Source organism: Astatotilapia calliptera, chromosome 3 (assembly GCF_964374335.1).
Source record: "Astatotilapia calliptera chromosome 3, fAstCal68.1, whole genome shotgun sequence".
NCBI lineage: Eukaryota > Metazoa > Chordata > Actinopteri > Cichliformes > Cichlidae > Astatotilapia > Astatotilapia calliptera.
Genome location: NC_137424.1, coordinates 41,845,548 through 41,869,091, shown reverse-complemented (window position 1 = coordinate 41,869,091; position 23,544 = coordinate 41,845,548). Strand labels below are relative to the sequence as shown.

Here is a 23,544-nt window from a genome sequence, read left to right as displayed (position 1 = left end):
ACCGCATATGTTTATACAACCCTTCGTTATGCCAAAATTGAGGGCAATAAAGGGTCAGTGAGACTCAAGAGAACGGCGGTAGATGAGCACCGGAGGACAGTCAATTGATCGGCGTTCTGTCAGACCATAAAAGCGACCGGCTGGTAAAACAGAAGAGTAAAAACCACCCTCACGATTCCAAAGATCGACGGGAGAGTGCTAATGGCATCATCTACGCTTAACGAGACCGTGCGCCATGTTGCCTGTAATATCTGCACCTCATGTAATAAAACTTTTTTTAAAAGGTGTTTAAAAATGTTATTATCAAGCTTTGCGCCCATGCTTATTAAAGGACCCCACAGCTCACTCACGTAGTTATGAAAAAGAGATTGTGTGCACAGTTAGGGCTAGAAGGTGGAAGCTGGATGCCCTTGTAAGCTTGAAAAGAAAGTTAAAATAAAAGAAAAAAAAACTTTTCCTGAACTCAGCAGAATAGAAAAAGAAGAAGAGGAGGAAAAACAACAACACTCTTTGCATCTTTGTTGACTCTGAAGATAACGTTGCAAAAAATAAAACCCTCAACTCGCAGAAGCCTCTTTTATCTCGTCTTTGTTTTTCTTTGGCTTCTCCTGGAGTCTCGGGTGTTCTTTGGAAACGGTACCCCAGTTTTTTTTCTTCCTCCTCCTGTCTCTCTTTTTCTTTCTTTTTTAATGGGAAAGAGTGACCTGGGTGGAATGTGCATGGACTAGTGAATTCTGAAGAAGACGAGGAACGGGAAGAGGAGCGCTGGAGCTTGACAGGGCCAAAGCTATCAGTCAGGCTAGAACCTGATACCTTCGACTCTGCGGGTGGTTGCCCTAAAAGAAAAAAAAGTTGCAGCCAACTGCTCTGTGAAAATTCCCACAACTTACTCAGCCCTAACCGAATCATTTTAAACCTCCGCCCCCCACCGGCCAATCACAGGGGGGACCTAACGGGCCGGAGAGACCCTCGGCTTTCAGCCTAACGCCGCTTGCTTTTAACTGCTGAGGCTGCAACGCATCAGCATTCTCCTCTGTAACGTGGTACCTGAGTACAACTGAGCTGCACCCAAATAGAACCTGAACCCCTCTTGATCAGATTCCGATTGATTTCCAGTCAGTTCACCTTGAGGACATTTGTCTCGTTTAACGCTTCAACATCAGTGCATCTCATGATCTCTGGAATTTGCGGTACTCGAATCACACCGCGTGCATTTGATCTTTGCAAAGCGAGCAGGCGCAATTGGGTTAAGCCAATTTTGGATCTCTGTAAGTATGTTGTTTGGTGTACCCTGGCTATTTGGCACTTTCTTTGTGTCTCAGGTGGCGTATCACAGGTCACTGTCTGGCTGCCATTAAATATGAAACATGGGTTCTTAATTACCGATTGGCACTTTTGGCAATCGCGAATGTTCTCGTGTGTCATTCCTTTCTCTTTACTCTATCCTGGCCTCTTTTTCTCCTTTCTTTTTTTAAGCAGGGTCTGTATCTTTCCTTCCATCTCCCTTACTCAAACTTCCTCCTCTGGATCCTTTCTCTTGGTTGACTGCAAAAAGACACTGGTCCTGCAGTTTATGTTTGCTCCCCTCGCCCCACGTCCAACCCAGCCACAATTGCTTCCTGTGGTTCACGGTAGCGGGTCACTGCCATCTGCCAAGGGTATTTACAGCTGAAATTACACACACACATACACACACACACACACACACATACACACTGTGCATTTCAGCTAGACTAACTTCCATCGTTCTTCCATCCTTTTCTTCATTCAGGGGCTCCATTATAAAGCCAAGTCTTCCTATATGAAGAATTTTAACACCGAACACACACATTTAGTGCATGCAGTGTCACATTGGCATTAATGAGTCAGTTTTGCCAAGTTAAACAAAGAAGTTAAGTGGACTTCTTATAATAAAGAGCCCTTTGACCGTATTGACGTTAAAGTCCTTGTATAACCTAGACTGATCTTATCAGCTATTTTCAACCAGGGTTGTTGGTCTGAGGTTTCATGAAAAGGCAGAGCTCTCCACTTTAAGCAGTGGGTTATCGTTCAAGGTTTTCTGAGAGATAAAAGAAGAAGTAAGACTCACACAAAGTGCGGCTGACAGCGGCTCAGCATTTTGTTTTTGGGGGGGGAAGAGGAAATGAAAATCAAATCCAAGAGGTCACACATTATTGACACTAGTGGCACGGGTCTGTTTTTATTGGCTTTAGGTTTGTTTGAGCGCAGGCTGCCCATCTGTTTTCCCTTTAGCATCCAGGAAATAGCCCGGGCCGAACTTCAACCAGAGGTCCCAGTAAACCTGTGGCTTGTTTGCACTGTTCATTTTTTTTGAGGGATGACGGATTTGCTCAATCATCCGTTGCTGTCACAGCTGGATTTAGATTGCAGGCACACCCCTTAAAGGCCCTCTGCTGTCAGGACCCTATAAGACTTCCTGGCATCTGGCAAAAATAGAGCAAAGGAGCGTTAACTTGTAATGAAACCCATATATTAAAAGGTTGGCTACTCTCTGACAGGTAGCAGCATGGGGTTTTTACAGCGTACTTTCTCACATATAAAACGATGGCTTTTTGTACAATCCTCCCCTCATCCCCAGCGGGTCACAGCAGATGGCTGCCCCTATCTGAGCTGGAAGTTTCTTCCTGTTAAAAGGGATTTTTTTCCTTCCCACTGTCGCTAAGTGCTTGCTCACAGGGGGGTCGTTTAATTGTTGGGGTTTTCTCTTTATTATTGTAGAGTCTTTACCCTTGAATATGAAGCGCCTTGAGGCAACCGTTGTTATGATGTGGTGCTAAATAAAAAAACTGAATTGAATCGTCTTCAAATGTCCCCAAAATATCCATCATATATTGGACAGTCAATAAAGTGAAGTGGCTTAATCACAGCTTAAGTTTTTTTTTATTTTAATCCTATGGCTGTCCTTTAAAATGCCATTTTCATTACGTGTGTGTATGTGTGTGTACATGTGTGGCAGTGTCTCTGGCTCAGTCACTGCTGAAATGACTGGCAGCTGAGTGGAGCAGAAGGGCAGGAGGTCAGGGTAGGAGGTAGAGGGACCAGCATCAAAGGGCATGTAGTAAGTCAGGCTTAACAAACACTCCAGGTCTGAAAATGGCCAATATCTAGTGAGAGGAGGTCAACTCTGTGCCATATGACAGCATGGATAGACAGTGAGGAGGGCAGCTTCACTCACTTTTTATTTCTCCGTGTGAAATCTCACTTGCCCGTGCTCATGCATTACATTATCTTCGAGCAAAATCCCATTTGTCAACCCAAGTCCTGTGTGTATGCATGCATGCATGTGTGTGCGCGCGTGTGTGTCCGTATGCAAAGGAGATAATTGTTAAATTTTCCCTGCGGTTTGGACATGTGTCGAGTCCCAAAACGGTCTTCCCTGTGAATGAGAGAGAGAGAGAAAAATTGGTCGTGACAACCAGAAAGCCATATGTTATTTCACACAGCATGCTGGACAATTATTTATTTATTTATTTTCCTGTGCTGGCAACTAGCGAAGCACGCACCTAGATGTAGGCACACAAAAAGAAGTTGAGAAAAAAAAAGGGAACCACAGAGAAAGAATCACTTTAAGAAAAAAAAAATTCATTTATTTAAAAGACACAGAATGAAGGGAGCGAAGGTTGCTGTGCAGACGGCGGCGGTTGCTGCAGATTCTAATCCAAAGCCTCCGGCGATCTCTGCATGAACTCCATTTCTGGTCTGCAAACAAATTAGGTTTTTTTTTTCTTTTCTATCTTGCGTTCCCTCCAGTGAAAATAAGGGGGGAAATTCAGGTGAATAACATGCATTTGTTCATTTTCCTTTCTTTTTTTTTCCTTCTTTTCTCCCTTCCAGTCAGTTTCTTTCCACCCCACCCCACAAACTCAATTTTTCCTCGGCGTGCACCGGCTGGAGTGTTTCTTTTCTTTGCCGCGATCTCGCCTGCTATTCATTAGGCAGCAGTCATTTAATTTGTATCATTAGAAAACCGTGTTTCCCAAGGACTATGGCACTGCTCTAAATCTGATCCAGACAAAGTGCTTTTTTTTTTTTTTAGCTCAAATGGACTTGTTAACACACACCTCTCACTAAACAAGTGTTTTGAAGAAATAGAATAAAACCAAACAAACAAACCAAAAAGAAAACAGGGTTTAATATCTTAACATCTCTTCAAGTGTTATTACACTTATAGAGAGCAGTTCTCCTTCTGGGCTCCGGTTTTAATTATGCAACAAATGTTTGACTATCCAAGTGAAATTTGCATGAATATTTATACCAATTCATTTGTTGAGTGTTGATTGTAATTACATGGAAACATGATTTATTGCCAAGATTGCTGTGTTAGCCAGCCAGCCATAGAAAGACAACCAGGCAGAAATATATAAATATATGTAAATTTGCCCACATACACACACCCGTTCAGCAAAAAAAAAAAGCTCTTTTTTCCCAGTGGCTTGTGGGAAATTTTCATTATCAGAAAGAGAATACGCCACACTGTGTGCCTGGCAGAACTTTCTTAAACTAAGTTTAAGAGTTTAAATGATGGAGAGGTCCACTTAAAAAAAAACATGACTGTTCACCTCAAAATCAGGTTTACAGCTTTTAACCGTGACCTGTAGTGCTGCGCTGTTTCGGTCTCAATTTGCAAGAAATTATCTGTAGACATGCTGGACATCTCTTGAATATAATAGAAGTGAATTGCACTCACTGTGTTGGAGCCCAAAACAGTAGATTTTACAAAAACTCAGCATAAGTGTTTCTTGTCATAGACTCATGGCCTGGTTACTTAAGAAAAAAAAGGAAAGAAAATCTGATAAATGAAGTGTAAGTAATTATATTTGATCTTAAGTGATGTGGTGACCAGAAACTTTTGGCAACTTAACTGACTTTGAGCCAAATAACCTTTGGTGACTGTTGGCAGATGGGACCCGAGATAGACTTTTCTCAACTTATATGCATGAGACTGAAGCGACTACCATGAGAAGATAGGATACCACTGACTGAGACATGAACTGGTAGTACATCCAAGAGTACGGTACCTAGATAACAGAAGCCTGGAATGTTCGAAATGGACTACGAGTTTGTTTCAAAGCAAATTGTTTCTAAGTGAAAGACAGTATAAAAAAATGGACGTAGTTACCGTGACATTGCTAGTTATTCTTTTGAAGTCTCCCTCAGATTCCTCAAGATGAGCTTTGTCAAACAATAGATGCGTCGAGAGATGGTGGGTCTGACTGTAAATCCACAGTCTGAGTCGCTAACGAGTTCTATTGAATAACTTACAAAATATACTTAATTTTTATTCTAATATCACCTAAAAATTAGTGACTGAGCCCATGAGCAGGAAAGAGTGTACAAAGGTCATTTTAGAAAGCCATTTTCCAATAGACCAGTAATCTTTTCCCACGTGTGAGACTAATAAAGGTTTATCTTATCTTATCGTTTATGTAACCACTGCTATCGTCCTCTGATGGCCTTTGCTATGTCCATGTTTCATGCCACGCTCCAGATACATCGGAATTCGGATGTCCGAACTCAGGAGCAATGTCACTTAACGTCTAGATGCACCAGTCAAAAGAACCAAGTAGCTGGCCAACATCACAGCCAAGCTCGTCCTCATATCACCAAGCTAGATGCTTTTTTGGGGGGTGGGATACAGTTGGTATTTTCGGCAAAATCAAGTGTGTTTTCTTTTCTTTTTTGGGTAATTTGGTCCTGACAATAGACATTTGTGCTGAGTATATTTTTTTTAAAGCATTTTTATCTATTTATTTATTTTTGTCTTTTGTGGACCGCAAGGCTATTGGCGTCTACTCAACAGAAGGGAGACATTTTTACAGCTGATTTCTTCAAAACTAGGCAATTGGGATCAAAATGTTTGACTTTGCAGTGAGCTGTCCCTTTAAGCTGGCCTTTCAACACTTTGTTTTTGAGTTAATGGATCTCTGCCACGTGTAAATATCTGTTGACAGAAGGAGTTTGACGCGATGCTTTCACATCTGCGTCTGAGACTGAGCGACAGTGTTAGATGAGTTACGCATGATGTGCAAATTTCAAAGTGCAGGCAACCGTGGCTGATAATAGATTGTACTTCATCAGGTGACACGAATGGGGAACGAATGGAGGGAGAATGCTTTAAGAAGAGAACATTTTTGAGTAATGGGCCTCTGTCCCTGTGTAATATTCTTATGATGAAACAAGGAAACAAGGAGAGCAGAAGGAGGAGTATGTGTCTGTGTGTAGAGGTGTGTGCGTGGGACGTGGGGTAAAATCGGAAGAGATGGAGAACATGAGAAGGTGATGAGGTCCAGTGAGGTGCAAGAGAGAAGATGTGCTGCACCAGAGGCGAGCTCCGACAGTGTTTGCATGTAATTAATTAACGGCATTAGCCATTTGTAATGCCATTTATTCTGGTAATGACCAAGCCTGGTGTTTGGTTCTTCGCCCTGCGCTCATTCTTTCTTTCATTTCTCCTCTCTGCCATTTACCTTTGTACAACGCTAAGGCAGGGGATTAGGAGACACGGAGAGTGGAAAAAGAAAATCAGGCTGATACAGTGAGAAAGAGGCCTCGGCTTTAATGACATGCTCTGTTACTGCTTAACACAAGACACTGTTCAATAATGTGTTAGAGCGGGCTACGCATATTGACAGCGTGAACCCACAGCTCATCAAGAAAAGCCTTTTGTACGTGCGCACTTAGTCGCATGCTGTCAAGTGGGTGTGCCTATTTGTGTGCGCCCGTCTTTTGCCTTTTGCGCCTTCGCTCTCTGGCAGCGAATCAGACCTCCCGGAGAGCTGAAAGCTTGTTCACCTTGTCCTCGTTTTAGTGGGAAAGTAAACAAGTGAATGAGGCTGATGCACCACCATTCCCCCACTCCCACTCCCTCTTTCCATTTTAGCTGTATTTAACACACAAATCTAGCTAGCTACCATGTCTCCTTGGTCCCTTGAGTTCTAAGCGTGCTTGTGAAAGACTCCTTTGTGCAGCTTCTTCTGTGTCCTTTTGAAAGTTTTCAGGGTTAGAGAAAGGCAAAGTAGTTCTTTCTTGGCTACTCTGATAGAAGAGATCATAGTTTTATTTTTGAGGGTGGCATTAGAGCTAGTTTGGTTGCTAAGGTAGCTGCTAATACCCTTAGCCATGGCCTTCACTGAGTCTACGTATCCTAGCCTCCCTTGTTTTCCTAACCTATGTCCCTGCCATCCTGACTTGAATCCCTTCTATTTCCAAAGGATCCCGCTCCCAAGCTGACATCCAATAATAAAAGTTGAAAAAAAAAAAAGTAAAGAAGTCCCTTTAATAGTGACCCTCGGCCGTTTGGTTTCTCTTGTAGCCGTTTCGCCGAGTGACCTTCTCGGTGGTGAGCCAGCCCCAGGATCCTCACCAGCAGGGATCGCTGCAGAGCTGCTACGACAGCGGCCTGGATGAGTCGGAGACACCGAGCAGCAAGAGTTCGTCGGGCCCCCGGCTGGGCGCCCTTCCCCTTCCCGAGGACAGCTACGAGAGGACAACGCCGGATGGCAGTGTCGGTGAGGCAGAGCACATGGAAAATGGTAGGGGCAAACACTGAAAGGAGATGTAGAAACCGTTAAGACACAGGAACAACACATGCACATAACTGGCTAGAGAAATCCAAGCGGGACGCTGTAGAAAGCATCACAAGCAAAGTGCAGAAACACACGAGCGTCCCTTTTTCTTTCTTTCCTTCTTTTTTTGTGCTAAAATGCTTCTGTTGTCAGTTCGACATTTCTCTGTGCCAAGGGTATGGATGTGGTGTGGCGCTTGTGATGCAACTATTTTTTGCTGAAGCCTAAAGCTCATTCAGTGTACATTGTATGAACAACGAGGTCCGGGATTTATTATAAAACCGAGGTCTCTGTTTCAGAAACAGAAGGCTTATTTGATCAAAGGGGCTACAAGAGGGAATATGTAGCAGACGAATTCTTTTAGATCAACCACCTTTCAGGGCCGTCTTTATCCTTCTAGTTTGTTGCTTTGTTGCACCGTTTTACAAATCCCGCTGAATTCCGTTTGCAGGCTAGATCTCAGCTGCAGGGGAGGATAGGTGTTCAGCAAGATCTCGCTCTCTAGCTCGCCTTGCATTCTTTGAGATAAAGTAAAAGAGGTGTAACGGGGAGGGGGCTAATACTCTGAATTGTTTAGAAGCTGTACAGGCAGCTGCTGCACTGATTTGTGATTTGTGTTTGGCCTCGAGGCCCTCACCAAGGAGTTCATTTTGCTTCAATTAAGGGATCGAACCGATGATCCGTGTGTTGTAATGCATAAAGACTCCAGCCTAGAGAGAGTGGACGGGAGCGGTGGCAGAGTGAAAAAAAAAATCCTTTGTAAAAGCTTCTTCTCTTGCAGAACCTTCTCCTCACAGCTAGCCTGAACTAGTTTCCTACCAAAGCCAAAATATATATGTGTGTGTGTGTGTGTGTGTGTGTGTGTGTGTGTGTGTGTGTGTGTGTGTGTGTGTGTGTGTGTGTGTGTGTGTGTGTGTGTGTGTGTATCTGGATGTGCAGTGAGAGATGAGGGTAATGGTCCCATTCATAGTCTAGGAGTCTGAGGCGATGCTTAACAAGGAGTAGCTGTCTTGAGAGTGCTAAGCCTAAGTGCAGAGGCTTCCCCACTGCAGCTTAGGATAAGGATATTCAAATGGCTTAAAGATTCACATCCTCTCTTTTTTACAATGGAGCTGTTAGGCGGATGATGCCCTTACCTTATTTTAAATCAGTGCGGTCAACACAAGCACCATTACATCCACAAGGTGGAGCCTGGACAAACACCTGGTTCTACCTCAAGGGCCGATGTCTAGTTATGGTGTTTGCACTGACTCGAGACAAGCAACAGAAAGTTAGTCAAATCAGACAGATGGGCACATCAAACAGGCCGTTATACCGGAGTGTCCACAGTGAGCTTTTTCAAATTTCGGCCCCGACACAGATTGAAGGGGATTTGAAACACTTTGATGTGAGCATGTGAGCTGATAAGGCTACCTCGTGGATATTAAAAATCTCAATTTTCCGACAACGAGTGCCCATTAAATTACCAAATAAGTCTTTAAATTAAAAGGATCGTTTCATTTTGGTTTCTGTTACAGGAAGGGGGGTGAGTCGATAGCGATCCGGTTAAGGAGCCTGTCGAGTAAAACCACTTTTAGAATAAATACGGCACAAATAGGGAAATGCATTAAACCAAAGATGGAGCGTTTGATACCCAAGGAGCTCTCATACTGGTCCAAATATGCCCACCAGTTTCACTTCTTAGCTCAATGTGCATGTTTTCGCTAATTCCTCAGCTTGGTGAAAAGCATACTGACGCTTCAGAGGAGATTTGCTGGAGAACAGAGTCAAGGTCAATTCATGAATCAGTCTCCATCTAAGAGAAACAACACTCTCCGCTGTTGCTGCTATCTTTAGTGAGATCGGCTGAACTGGTGTGTGTGCGTGTGTGAGAAAGGCAAGGCAACAGCACATGTGTGATTGGAAGAAAAGGGAGCGCTTGTGAACGCTGGCTTGATATTGTTTAAAAAATCAGCCTCTACATCTCACATTTCTTTTGCAGCACAGTTATACAAATTGGAGTTCTTACACAGTTTGTACTCCGAGGCTATGAGCTGATATAATCTGGTAGGCAGCGGGGTGGCCTTGTGGTCTGAGAGACTATAATTGGTCTAGGTCCTGTGATTCAGTCCCAGAGAGAGAGAGCGAGAGAGAGGGAGGAAAAAAAAAAAGCATCTCTGTGCTTCCAGTTAAAGCGTCCTTGAGGACACCGCCGAGTCCCTGCTTGCTCACTTATGGCAGGTCGCTCTGAATGAGGGCATCAGCTAAATACCTAAGTGTAAAGTAAATGCAATCATCTAAGGTTAGGCTAAATATTGGCAAACTGCTTCAGCCTCTGCGGTCATTAGCATCCCTTCTCGTGTTGTGGCAGGAGCTCGCACAGAAAGCATCAGCACCGCATTTACTCAGTGTTAACCCCCACCACCCCACCCCCCAAACATGCATTTTTTTTCCATTTTTTTTTTTTTTAGAAAATGAGGGCATTACGAGGAAGAAGGAAAACAAAAGTCAGCAGATGGCTTGCTGTGGCGCTTGTTGCCGACAAGGGCATCATTAGCGGCATGTAACTATGTAACTGCAGACATTTATGTGCGTAATGCAACGGCTATGTCCTATAGTAGGCCCAAATCTCAACCTTGCCCCTGGAAGCATTAGTATCTGTTTGACAACTTTAGAAACTGAGGATTTGAGAGTTGTTGTATTTTTCCCCCCTTGTTATCGATCCATCATGTTTGATTGCCGTCTCTTTGTGTTAGGGTGAAATGCAGACAAAAGCGAGTGTCTGCTTTTTTCGATTCGGAGCATTTTCCAGCTCTCGGTTACTCGTTGTCGATCAATGTTCGCACGAACAATCGGCCTCCACCGCAGCTGCTCACATTCATGAATGCATGCATGCAAGTAGCCCCCACCACACACACACACACACACTCACATTGTGTGTTCACCCTGCCTCCTTTTCCCCGTCCTTCCTTTCTTTCCACCCTGCACAGATGTGCTGAGGGACCGTGTTTTCTTTTCCTCATCTCCTTCATCAAGGTCATGTTGCAAACTTTATTATTTTCTGTTGGGTTCCTTCTTTCCGTGGGGAGCGTTAAAAGAAAAACATTTAAAATAAAAAAAGCAAAACAAAAAACAATCAACCTCTCCATCCAAGACAGATTCTTCCCACACTGACTCAGAACAGGGAGTTCATCGTGGGAATATGAACACATTGTTGACCTCAAACACACACTGCTTGATCAGCCTGAGAGACATCCAAAAAGTCTGTGCCAGGAAGCGATAGGAAGTTTTGCTGCACCTCTCCCAACGCCGCTGAACAAAACTGAAATTTCATACTTGCGAGTTACCTGCTCAGGACGCAAAATAATTCAATTTTGCTGCCATTATACTTGGGCCTCCGTATCGCTCAGAGACGCCACTCGGTACGTCTCAATGAAGTCTTGGTCTTTTTTTGATGCTCAGTTGGACCCCCACCCCTCCTCGCACCCTCGCATCCTCACTTATTCATAAGCTTACCCCGGCGCTCATCAGATATTCATAAACATTTGGAGTCAAACAGCCGATTAGGCCGTTATGGATGTCGAACAGCCCTTCCAGATGTACGCCGTTATCGGCGGGTCAAAGACTCGTGCTCTATTATTGATCGCCGCATCGCCAGGGGGGCAGAGGATTTTTCAATTTTTACCGTGTTAGTTCAAGTGCACTTCAAAATAACATGCTTCCACATTGCTCTTTCATGATGAGTTACGTGTCTGAGGTGTGCAAAGTGTTTTTTTTTTCTTTTTTTGTAAAGGCTCTGCATGAATCTGAGCAGCTCCCGGCACTGAAGATGTAATAACATTTTTCAGTAGATCAGTGCAGCTATGCAGTGTGATGTGCTTGTTGCTGTAGGTCACGCTGCCAAGGATGTATCGCATTTGATCCACAACATCACATTATATACATATATTTTTTCTTTACAAAATTGCTAATATATATCTATAACCTCTTACTTTTAAGGTTCACCTTTTGCATTCAAACCATGTTATTGTTACTGTTTGCTGCTACAACTACACATGTTTCTTTTCCAACTATTTATTTATGAGTGACTTATGTATGTATGTATGTATATATATGTATATATTGTACTATTCTTAGTTAGTGTATTGTCTGTCTTGTCTTAATGTTGGTTTAAAATGGAGCACTGTAACAAAAAATAATTTCCCCCAGGGATCAATAAAGTATTCTGATTCTGATTCTGATTCTGATGTTATGTACACTGAGCTGGCAGTGGCTATGCTGGGGTTAGCAAGGCCTGCTGATACTACTGTATGTGGACATAGCACCAAATCACAACAGCAGTCGCCTCAAAGTGCTTCATGTTGCACGGTAAAGAACCTACAGTAATATAAAGAAACCCCAACAATTCGAAGACCCTCTATGAGCAAGCATTTGGCAACAGTGGGGAGGAAAAACTCTCTTTTAAGAGGAAGAAACCTTTCCCAGAGAGGTGCAGCTATCTGACCTGACCATTTGGGAACGTTGAGAATGTAGAGGACAGGACAGTGTTAATAGACTTTGTATTTTCTGCCTGAATTTTGTTTTCAAGAAATATACAATGCTTGTGTGATATGCGCAGTATAACTAACGTATAACCTGACTTGTACCTGCAGGAGATCGTTGACTCAACTTTTTATTCACCTCTGCATCACAGTGCAGATCTCACAGAGGCTGACGCCTGTGCTGAACGCAGAGGCAGAGGAGCACCGCAAATTTATTGTAGCCTCTAAGAGAGTGATAGCACGTCCTACTGGCTGCTAATGTTAGCATGCCTCCCACGTTTTCTTTTCTGCATTGGCTGGCAGACAATCACCCACAGCACACACACACAGACACACACACAGACCAAACACTACCTTTCTCCTGTCTGTCCTGCTGAGAAATCTCGGGGTACCACCGCTGGATTACAAACATCATCATTTAGCATTGGCTAGTCGGTTCAATAGAGTAGGACAGACAAGTGGCGCATCACAGCGGTTATCAATCAGGTAGTCAGCGAGAACAAACACCATCTGAGCCTTTGCTAACAAAATCACCAAGTACAAAGCAAACGCCGGACAGACAGACGCTCAAATGCCCACTTTTAGACAAAAATCATCTCTTTGTCGTCTTACACACACACACAGACGCGTGCGCGCACGCACATCCACCCTTCATTCGGCGCAATGAGCCACTGAGTCATTTTCCAGCTCTGTGAAGCACCTCACTAGATCACTTCATTGTTGTTGTTTCTCCATTTCCAAAGCTTTACCCGTTGGAATGCCGCTTTGCCTGGTTAATAGTGTGCGTGTTTGTGTGTGAGGCTGTTCATTAGGCAGGCCCAATTGTAGGGCCAGATGGCAAAGCGAGTTTGTTTAATTAAAACCATTCATATTTCAAGAGTCGAGCGGCAGCAGCGCTGGTCTTAGGTCTGATTTCCCTCAACTTGGTGGCGAGATTTGTGTGTGTGTGTGTTTCTGTAACTGGTAGTGTAAAAAAAAAGAAAAAAAATCACTCAGCGGAAGGGAGCCGTGCTATCAATCAGCATGTTACACAATATATTCACCCCACCGCCTCCCGCTTGTGCATTCCCCAAGGTCACGGCGTAAAAACACCACAGCATTAATCCGAAAATTAAAGTCAGCAAAGGAATGAAAGGGAATGATAATCTGTTACATCTTTAAAAAAGCCTATAAATTATTCGGGCGCTTGTGCATTTTGCAGCAAGGTTTAAATTCTGCGCGCGCCTCCAGTCGTGCCGTGTGTCTCTCATTCATTTCCATCTGTCCCTAACCACTCGCCCCTTATTTTCTTTTATTTTTTGAGAGTGTGTGTGATATCTTCAGGCAAGGGGACAGCATGAGAGATAGAAAGAACAAGAGAACCTGGTGTGATGATGTGAGAAAAAAAAACACTGGGGGGGGGGGGGGACATAAAAAGAGGCATGAGTGGCAAGACAGAGTACATGAGTAACACGCCACACAGGAGCCTAGAAATGAATGGGAGGTTGGAAATAGACCAGGAGATAGCGAGGAAAAAAATTAACAGACAACAAAATAGAGAAAGAGAGAGAAACAGAAGGAAAACGCCAAGGATGGAGGTTATGGAGTCGCCGGCAGGGAGTGGCGGTTGACAGACAGAGATGATTGATCACTGCTCAGGTGGAGGAGGCAGGTATTCAAATCATACCCAAGTGTCACATCCGTGATCCCATCTTTCTCCTCACACAGGCACATTTGGACTTTGAAGCCCCTTCAGTGCAGCCTTCACTTCAGTGCCGCAGCACGCTGACAGAATTAAGCTCGAGGAATACCTGCTCTTAAAAACCAACTGGAGAAACCCGAGGAAGGAGCGGGCGAAGGCTCATTTATGTTTGCGATGAAGGATTGGTTCAAGCAAAGTGCCGGAAACAAAACTTTCTCTCATTTACTTCCGTTGGCATCCACGGAGCTACATAAATCATCTGCTGGTATCATCTTTGACCCACATCTGAATGTTGAGTCTCACTAAGCTCGACTGGGCTTCGATGAACTGTTTAATTCATATTTTCATTTTCTCCCCGCTTTGATCATCGCAGGTCACAGTCTTCATAGTCCGTCTCCAATTGATGCAGAATGCAGCAGGTCACATAACACACCTACTTTTGCTTCCCTTCACTGGCTCCAAATGAAATCCACTTTAAAATCCTGTTATTAACATATAAAGCGCCACATGGGCAGACCCCTCATTATATATATCCAGCTACTGACAGCTTGTCGCGGCAGCCGGTTACTCAGATCATCTGATCAAGGTCTCCTGACTGTTCCAGCCTTGTCATGTTTATAAGGTTGTAGCGCCCAAACTTTGGAAAAGCCTTCCTCGGCCTATCAGGTTAGCCGAGTGTGTGCTTTGTTTTAAATGGCTCCTGAGAACTAATTTCTTTAGGTTAGATTCCCCTTAATCATTCCCTCAGTTTGTTAAATCGTATGAAAGTGTGTATGTTGGAATGAATGTGTGACTCTGTGTGTGTGTGTTTGAATGTGTAGCTTAATGGTGTGGCTTTTATTCAAACTGTGAAGGACATTGTAACTCTGTGTTTTGAAACGTGCTATACAATTAAAGTCATTATGGAGACTTCACGGTTTATTTGAAGAAAATTTAATGATGTACATCGGAGTGTTTTTTTTTTCTCCCAGCTTACAGCGTGGAAAAAATGCAGTTTAAGAAAAGCATGAGGTTAGTTTTCTGTGGACAGAAGCAGCGATTTCAACTCAAAGGTAAATAATGGGATTATTTAGTTGGGAGATGATTTAAAGATTTAATTGTGCAAAGTAATTATGTCATTTTTACGTTTTTGGGGGGAACAAATTAAATTAAACTCACCTGCCTGCAATTTCTTTAGGGAAACAGGAGACAGCGAAAGGCAAACAGAGGCAAACCAATCCACTAAATCAGGGATGTCAAACTCATTTTACATTGTGGACCAGATGTAGACCACTTTGATCTCAAGTGAGCCAAACCAGTGACACTCCTCCTTCTGTCAGTGTGAAAAAGTTTAACTACATGTTTAATCCCTGAGATATGTTAACATAAAAAAAGGAATCTCAACAGGACATTTTATTACATGATTAAGAAGTGCTATTGTTGTAGATGAAAGAAACCTGTCAGCACCAGTCTTAGTGGTGAAAAAGTTCTGTTAGCGACAGCTAACTGACTGTCCTACAATTATAAAACTGAAAGTTGTAGTTAGTTAATTGATTTTACTGAGTATCCATTGTACAAAATATACATTTCTACAGTAGTGAAAAAACAGAAATTTTCAATCATTGAATTTTTTTATCTATAACTTTAGTGTTTGAACAGCCATGTGGGAGGTCTTTAGCAGTAACGATTAAGTTGTAAAACCTATGAAAATGCATTAAAAGGACAAATATTTTGCCTTCTCTCATGTTTTCTAAAGGGATTCAATAGGGGCGATGTGGAGTCCTTGCCGGGCTATTTTGGCCCCTGAGCCTTATGTTTGACATCCCTGCTCTAAATCAATTAAAATGTGGAAGAAGATGTAATTAAGAGAGATTTGTTGTAAGACGTGAAAAAGAAAAGATTTGTTGGTATGGTTCTAATATCACTACCTGCGATGTAACTTACAAAGCAACCTGCCACAAACTGAAAACATACGTCGTGCACACACACACCTAAACGCACACACACACACTGTGGCTGTCTGAGTGTGGATAATGGAATTGCTGCTGTGGTGTTTTGTGAAGCCAGGGGCAGACTGACACCCACTCCTGACAGAGATTACAAAAGCCATTCTAGCTGGCTTACAAACACCGATACACAGAGAAGCATTACACAACCACAATGGCCATTTGGGTTAAGAGAGAAAAAAGTGGAGCCATTTTAGATCGACTCTGTATGTATGGTGTACGCACGCACACACACACACACACACACACACACACACACACACACACACACACACACACACAGAAAACGTGGCAAATGCGTTTTTAAAGTGTCATAGTCAAGTGATTCCAATAAGACCCCCCCCCCCCTCCCCCCCAACTGAGAGAGGCAGCCATATTGTTTTGCCAGGAATGTGGAAGGATACTCGCGCCTCAGAGTTGGCAGTCGGTTGCATTTCTTCGTCATCTCCTCCGATCCGGATGCACATACTTGATAAAGCGGGCGAGTCGGGTCTTGCAGCAGAGAGATTAAAACTGGGATGGGGCTGTCTTCAACGAAGACAATTAAACACCTCCCGGACATCCACCTCCACCCAAAAGCTTCCTGCACTCCACTCTCCATTCCACTCCTTCCACCCCCACCACGTTTGTCTCAGGGCGCTCTCGTCTTCTGCTCAGTTTCCCTCCTCACCTCCTGCCCTGATCTTACCCTCCTCTCTAACTCTTCTTCTTGTTTTTCTTTTTTTTAACTTTCTTCTCTCGCGTCCAAGCATCCTGTTAAGATTCCGTGCACGGTTGCGCCGAGGTGCAGAAGTTGTGCAGAGCGAGCACTCTGGAACATCAGGTGTGCAGCACTGGGACACAGTGGGTGCCGTGTCTTTCCCAGCGTGAGGTCCACAGCGAGGAAGGAGGATTGCCCGTAAGGCATGACAATAATCCTAACTCGCCAAGTTTTCATTTATTTATTTGCGCATTTTCGGATTCTCAAGCACGCGATGATGAGACCGTAAGGTCAGAGGAGTGCGTGTGTTGCAGCACGCCAGCTTCACACCTGAAGCAATATCTGAGAGGAATACTGAGAAAGACAAAGCATTAAGGTCCTATTTTTATGTATTTTTGCTTTTCTCACTTCAGGGAATTCATCCAAAAACCCCACAAACATACAGGATTCAGGTGTTCGCACGTTCTTTAGGCCGACGCCGAGCCGCGGCTCCTCATGCATTCATTCATGTGTTTGCCAAACATATTTTGTGTGCAAACACCGCCCCTTGCCACCCCGCTCCGTCAAATCTTGAGGTTAGGAGATGCAGACAGAAATGCAAGCGTAATAGCCCTCCTGTAGGTTTTTTTTCCTTGCTTTCTTGCTCAACATTGCACACATCTGAAAACTTTCAATTTCATTTGCATGCAAGGAATGCCGCACTGATTGCAAAAAACCAGGCAAACCTTTGCCCAGAGAAAGAAAAAGAAAAGGTGAACAGGGAACAAATTAAACTGTCCAGAATGGGATGTAACCTACTTGTAGCCGGTACATGAACTGTAAAATGTAGCTCTCATTTTGGAGAAAGTTTGTCAGAATTGCTGTAAGATATTGCGACTCCATGTGTGTGTGTGAGGCTGTGATGCTGTGAGAGACATAGTTTCAGCCTGAATATAAGCAGTGACACTGTTTTTGACCTTTAAGCTAGAAAATGCAAATTGTGTATTTCCCCCCTCTCTGTGTTTGTGCACGAGCTGACTCATGCATGTTGTAGCTCTTCCTCTGTTTATCTTACACATTATTTATGTGTGGCACCCAGCCTGCCAGTAGCTTAACCTTTGACCTTATGTCACACTGTGCTTTTTTTGGCCACCCGCAGCTCTGCCGCTCATTCACATTTAAAGGAGTGAAAAGCAATACGGAAAAAAAAGAAAGAAATACATTTCCATATTTTCGTTCTTCTCGTCTCGCTACCTCGTCCGAGTTTACCCACGTGTGTCTATTTACAGAGCAGCTTGCTGTTCCACATCTCCAGTAGGCACGGCTGCGAACTGGCATTCCTTCTGGAAAAGGATTTTGTCAGGAAGCTTTGCCAGCAATATCTGCTGCTACCGCTAATTGATAGCAATTAGGTCGCATTATTTAGGAATTTGACATCGTGTTTGTCTTTAATCGGGCTGGTTTGATGAGTCAGATGCACGGCTAAATGCTGTAAAACTGTCAAAACAGGGAAACAAATGCTTGCTTGCTGCAGGCATTGAATAAAAAAAACCAACTAATAATAATCAGTGCGTGCTTCTTTGTGATAGGATGGCCTCAGTGTATTGTGTGGAGTGTATGGATGGTATGACCTTAAGATGCATTGTGAAACGTTCCCATGCTAAAGCTATGCATCTTTGTCAGTATTGCCTGGAAATTGCTGATAAGCAAAATAATTGTAAATCTCAAGCATCATTTTCTCATTGTGACAACTGAGTGAACGTCATTTGACGGTGGAAATGATGAAATGTTCAGGAATAAACCCTGGGCCTTAAAGGGGACTTGCAATGTGCATTTCCACCTTTGCATTTCTATTCTTGGACTCTACTAGAATAGCTTTATGTGTAGAATCTGTATTTACTTTTTACTGAGTCTTGGTGCAGCCTGTCAAACAAAGCCCAGCAGGTGAGTGGCGCTCCTGCGCTCACAGCCAGCGCTCTATCCGTGACATGACCATTATATAATATTGCGCAAATGTTTGAGTTCCATTGTGTGTTTTTCTATCTAGGGATTCTTTTACTGCGTTGTTACTTTCCAGAAGGAATTGCACGATGGATCAAAATCTCGTGGTTATTTCTGTGTTCAGTATTTTAACGGTTCTGACAAGATCCCCAACAAAACTGACTTTAATGTAGCAACAGAACAGGACAGAGCCACCACTGTGTTTTGCAGTTGAGTATAGACTCTGTCCTGGCCTCCATTGTAACAACACGTTATCAAACCTATTGCTGTGGATTTTTAGGCTAGTTGCTTTGCAATCTGACATGCTTTCCCTTTTTCCTTTTCTTAATCATTTTCATACACCGAGAGCAGGCAGGACTGTGGCAATAATGGCTTCTTCACAGCCACCCTTCCACAGAGACCATTTCTAGTGAGGCTACAGTGATAGTAGTTGGATGAACAGAAAGGCAGATGCGTCTCTCAGGTCCTTCATCTGCTAGTTTTAGACCTGCCACTTCTTTTGTTCTCCACTTGTCCAGTTTCCTCAAATATTTTAAGGACACAGTGCACGCCACGAAGAGAAAGGTGAACTTTTCTGCTAACAGCTCATTGGAAATCACATTTTTGTTGCAAAAATACTGTTTTATTTCTGTCAAACTGTGTTATCTTTGTCATTTTTCACAGATTCAACTAAAGAAATAGAAACATGCTGTTAGTAACAAAGTTCCTAAAGACACAATTTAAAAGATATAATTTAAAACTGGCTCTTTGCTCAGTTGTCTGTTACTTTTTTTTATCCTTGAATGATTCATAGGTCAGTGTTAAGTGGCTTAACAAACAAAATAATGCAAGAAAAAAATGAAATATTTTTCCCTTGGAGGGAAAATATAAAGACGTGAGGGGGTGGCTCAAGACTTCTGCAAGCCATACGCTGTCTGACTGACACCACCCAGTGGATTTACAGCAGCCTCAATATGGAGCTGTTGTCTCATTATTTGTGGAGACACCTGACTATTTGAAACTTTGGCCATGTGTAATAAAAGCAAACACATTATGTCATTTTAAGAGGCTTAATTGGTGCAGAATCACACCATTACACTTACGTTATACTGTATCGTCTATTAAACTCTTACCATACCAGCTATAGATACTGCGATAATTACTTATTATCAGTCATTATAGATAATCATAAATTATCAATTAAGCATTTAAAGAAGTGTTAACAAATGCTTAAGACGGCAGGATAAGAAAGTGGAGGAAATCAGTTCTAACTGCTGTTAGTGCGAGCATGTCTGTGTGTGCATAGATGCACTCGAATCCAAGTAGAGATGCATCATGCTCTCAGCGGTGCAACAAGACTACCTCGGCCCACCAGAACTTATTTTTACTTCCCTCTCCCCCTCTCAACCCTCCGCTCCCCTGCTCTTCGCCTCATAAAAATAGATGAAAGCGTGTAACAATGGAAGAAGGGGGATTATCCTTCCGCTCTCTCTCTCTCGCCTTCTCTCTTTGAGGACACAATTAATGTGTCTCATATGGTGGAAGAGCGAGGGAGGAGGGAGGGAGCAAAGCGAAGCGAGGGAGGGAAGGATGGACTGAAATGAAAAGCTAACACACGATCTACAGGGTGGGACAGTCCGGCCCGCCTGTGGCACAGTTCGCGTTGGAGATCTCCGCGCGGGCCCGCGCTGCCACCTTTGACATCGGTGATGCTGGAGGGCTTCACAACACCGACACACACCGCTCCGAAAAGAGCGACACGGCTGCATACAAAACACTTTGACACACACACACACGAAAGCATCACAAGTACCTCTATATACAGCTGTATGCATGGATGTGCACACCTCCATTCACCTGGAGGGACAATATCCTCCTGAGCTGCTGTAGCTGAGGAATTTCATTATTTTCTCCCGTCTTATTTCCATTCAGCTGCACTTTTTCTTTTTTTAAATAGGAACTGTGCTCATGGACACAATAACTCTTGGCCATATATGTATCAGCGAAAAGAAAAAAAGAGAAAAATCCTCTCTCAAAGCAGATGTATGATTTTTTTTCTTCCTCTTTTTTCTATTTCGCAGGGAGGAAGAATGCTCATTATTTTTCTTACCCTGAACAATCCTTCCGCGCTTCTCTCAGAAGTCGCTGAGAATGACTTAATGCATTTTCCAACAGACGTTTTTTTTTTCTTTACAAAGGCTCGTCCATTTAGTCCATCAAAGCAGTTTCCCTGGCGAGAAATTCGCAGAACGGTCAGCATTAGCACCATACATGTTTTATGAAGGCCGGGAGCTCACCCTACTTAAGACAAACGGCACGCATTCGCATTCAGCGCATTCACGTGGCTGGGAAAATGGTATGGTTTGTAGGTGTGTGTGTGCAGAACGAGAAAACTGCCTGTGTGTAAGTGTGTATGCTGCCAATATTTGCACTCTGTCTGCTTCTCCTTTGTTAGTGTGACGCTACTTGCTTATGCATTGTTGACCCATTTAAGGGCTTTAGTGCTCTCCTAGCTCACAGTGTAAACACTTTATTCCCCTACATATAGTATCTGCAGTCACAAACAACAGCATAAATATATACAAAAAAGAAAAAATCACAGCATTTGGATGCTTTAACAAAACAAGATTTCTAAGCAGGCCGGCCCTTATTTGTTTTCCTTTCATAAATACTCTCTCTCGTTCACTTCCTTCCTCTATAACCTTGTCTCCCATCTTGGAATGCGAGGATTCGAAGCTAAAATGAAATGTCGTGAGTCGCAGCAGGCAAAACATTGCCTGGCTCTGCTGACAGCTTGGGAATTATTTTGGGGCACAATGCACCATTTCCCACCCCCCTCCCATCATGCTGGGGGATGAATATGCACCCGGTAATTGAAGTGCGGCGTCAACTCGAGCCCGTGACTTGACAAATTTCACCTGGCCCTGTTTCCATCACTGCACGCCACTCCCTCCTCCGTGTTGTTTGCGACTTGGAACGCACCTGGTCGTGAAAGGCAAGGAAGCGTGCTCAGATATTAGATCTCGCCCTTCCTCCAGGTGTGGATGTTATTCTTTCCATTTTGTGTGTGTGTGTGTGAATATTTCTTAACCCGAGGTCACAAAACAAGGAGCAAAAAAAAAAGAAGGAAGAATTCTCCCCATCCTTTGTGTGCCATTCACCGTGGCAGCTGTCCTTTCAAGCCTCTAAATGCAACGCAATCACCTCACAAAAGCAGGCGGCTTAGTTATGCGTGGGCTCCGATGACTACAGTCCTGAGCGTGCACAACTTCCTGTGAGGGATGATTAGAGTGGCCAAAGTGGCAGTCAAAAGCCTCAGTTTTAAAACCACAAAAGGAAAGAGAGCCCAGGAGCCAAAACACATAGGCAGGGACGCACAGTCAGCGCGACGTAACCCGACACCTTCAGCCAAACAATGAAGGCAAATGTGGTGTGGATTTGATGAGTGATATAGCCTGGTGACTGTCTCCCCCCCCCCCCCCCCCCTCCTTCTGGGGTTTACAATAAGATTAACTCCTTGAACAAATGCAATGAGGGCACACCTGTTTTTTTTTTGTTTTTTTTGTGCACTTGTGGCAAAGTATGTGTTTCTTTGTCTGTTTCCTGCCCTTTTGTTTGCAGTCTCGCCCGCAGACTAATGGCTACCTTGAAGGCTAAAACAATAGCATTTATCTTCTCTGCAGTTCAAACTTAAGCTTCAGGCAATCACTTTAGCCGAGGTTTGTAAGACTAGAAGTGCCTGCACACAGGGCGCAGGGAGGATTGAGTTTAAGTGGTGGAAAACTAGCGAGCAGTGATCTACAGAGAGCCAAAGAGCTGTTTAAGGAACTGCTTTCGAAGTCGTTTGTCTTTCCTTTTATTCCTTATTACTTTGTGTTAATTTTTTCCCTGTTATCGCAGGTTCAAACAGCCCTTCGACTTTTATCAGGTGTTACGAGTGAGTGAGCAGAAAGAAACGAGAAGATATGATGACAAAAGATCCCCTTGCCGCTGATGAAATGACAAAACAAAGCATCCAAATCTAGTTGGTGCATACTGAACAGCACACAAATGTGCATAAAGGCTCATGTTGAGGATGCAAAAAAACTCCCAAAAAATAGATATATATTCAATCTCTTTATACATGCCTATGCCCAGGGATCAGCTTTTGCAAACTTCTACAAACATTGCATCGCCTGCAACTCACTGCGAGGTGTTTTGAGCAGTCGTTGGAGAGATGCTGCTGGCGAGATGTCGACCTCAGGCTGTGTACATACGTAAGCAGGAAGGTGCTGTAGGTGTTTAGCTGGCTTTGGAAGTTTTGAACGATTATGAGAAAATGCGCTCGGCTTACTCCGGTGCTTTTTTTTTTTCTTTTTTGCTTGCACCGGGCTACAGTATGCACAGGGGTCTGGGGGATCCAGAGTAGTGCTGTTTAGGCTGCCTCCCACACACAAATGCACAGCTCGGATTTGAAAATCTCCTGGAAGTGACAGATTGGGTTCACGCACGCTGCTGGGAAACAAGTTACTGTCATTATCCAGTTACAGCTGCCGCGAGGAACTCGTCCTCGAACTGCTCTTAGGGTAGTTGTCTCGTTTCATCTGTTTGCCCTCTCTCAGCACTCTCCAAACCGTAAACATTATTGCTCATTACGGCCTTTAAATATTTAAAGGGTAATTCACATCAAACTCTGTTCGAACCTCTGGGCTGCAAACAAAAAAGTATTTGGATGTTTTCTGGCTCCTGGAGGGAACCGAGTGTAATCTGATGAACTGCTTTCAAGTGATGTCACCTGAGACAAAAGAAGGACTCAGGTGGAAGACTAAAAGTCTGACACTCACAACAAACGTAGGGTTTAGAGTCAGGCACCTTTTTCAGCTTTCATCAACCCATTAAATGGACATTATCAGTTATTGTCAGTCCGTTATGTGTTGAAAAAGGTAGTTATCACCTCACTGAAATGTGGCCGTTCTGCTCTGCTGAACAGGAGGAATGGGTGGTGTCTGTCCGGTCTGAAAATAGCAACAAAAGTCCACATTAGGAGGTAGTAGGGGTGTTGAAGAGTAAATCCATTTAACTTTCAGCAATGATACATGAGTTTGAGACGCATCGTTTGAACTTTATCTTCTAT

General features: G+C 43.5%; 1 protein-coding gene across 8 annotated transcripts in view; it reads left to right on the top strand.

Moving 5' to 3' along the window:
* pcdh7b (protocadherin 7b) overlaps positions 1-23,544 on the top strand; it is a 117,232-nt gene that overhangs the window by 47,496 nt on the left and 46,192 nt on the right. For 2 of the 8 annotated variants that reach the window (XM_026162155.2, XM_080290851.1), the window contains exon 2: positions 7,334-7,553. The exons of 2 other annotated variants lie outside the window; for them this stretch is intronic. In XM_026162155.2, coding sequence (XP_026017940.2) covers positions 7,334-7,553 — 220 coding nt within the window. Of the gene's footprint in view, positions 1-7,333; positions 7,554-13,813; positions 14,725-23,544 lie in introns of those variants that run through there. 4 more of the 8 variants (XM_080290873.1, XM_080290865.1, XM_080290859.1 and 1 more) reach the window with 4 other exon arrangements.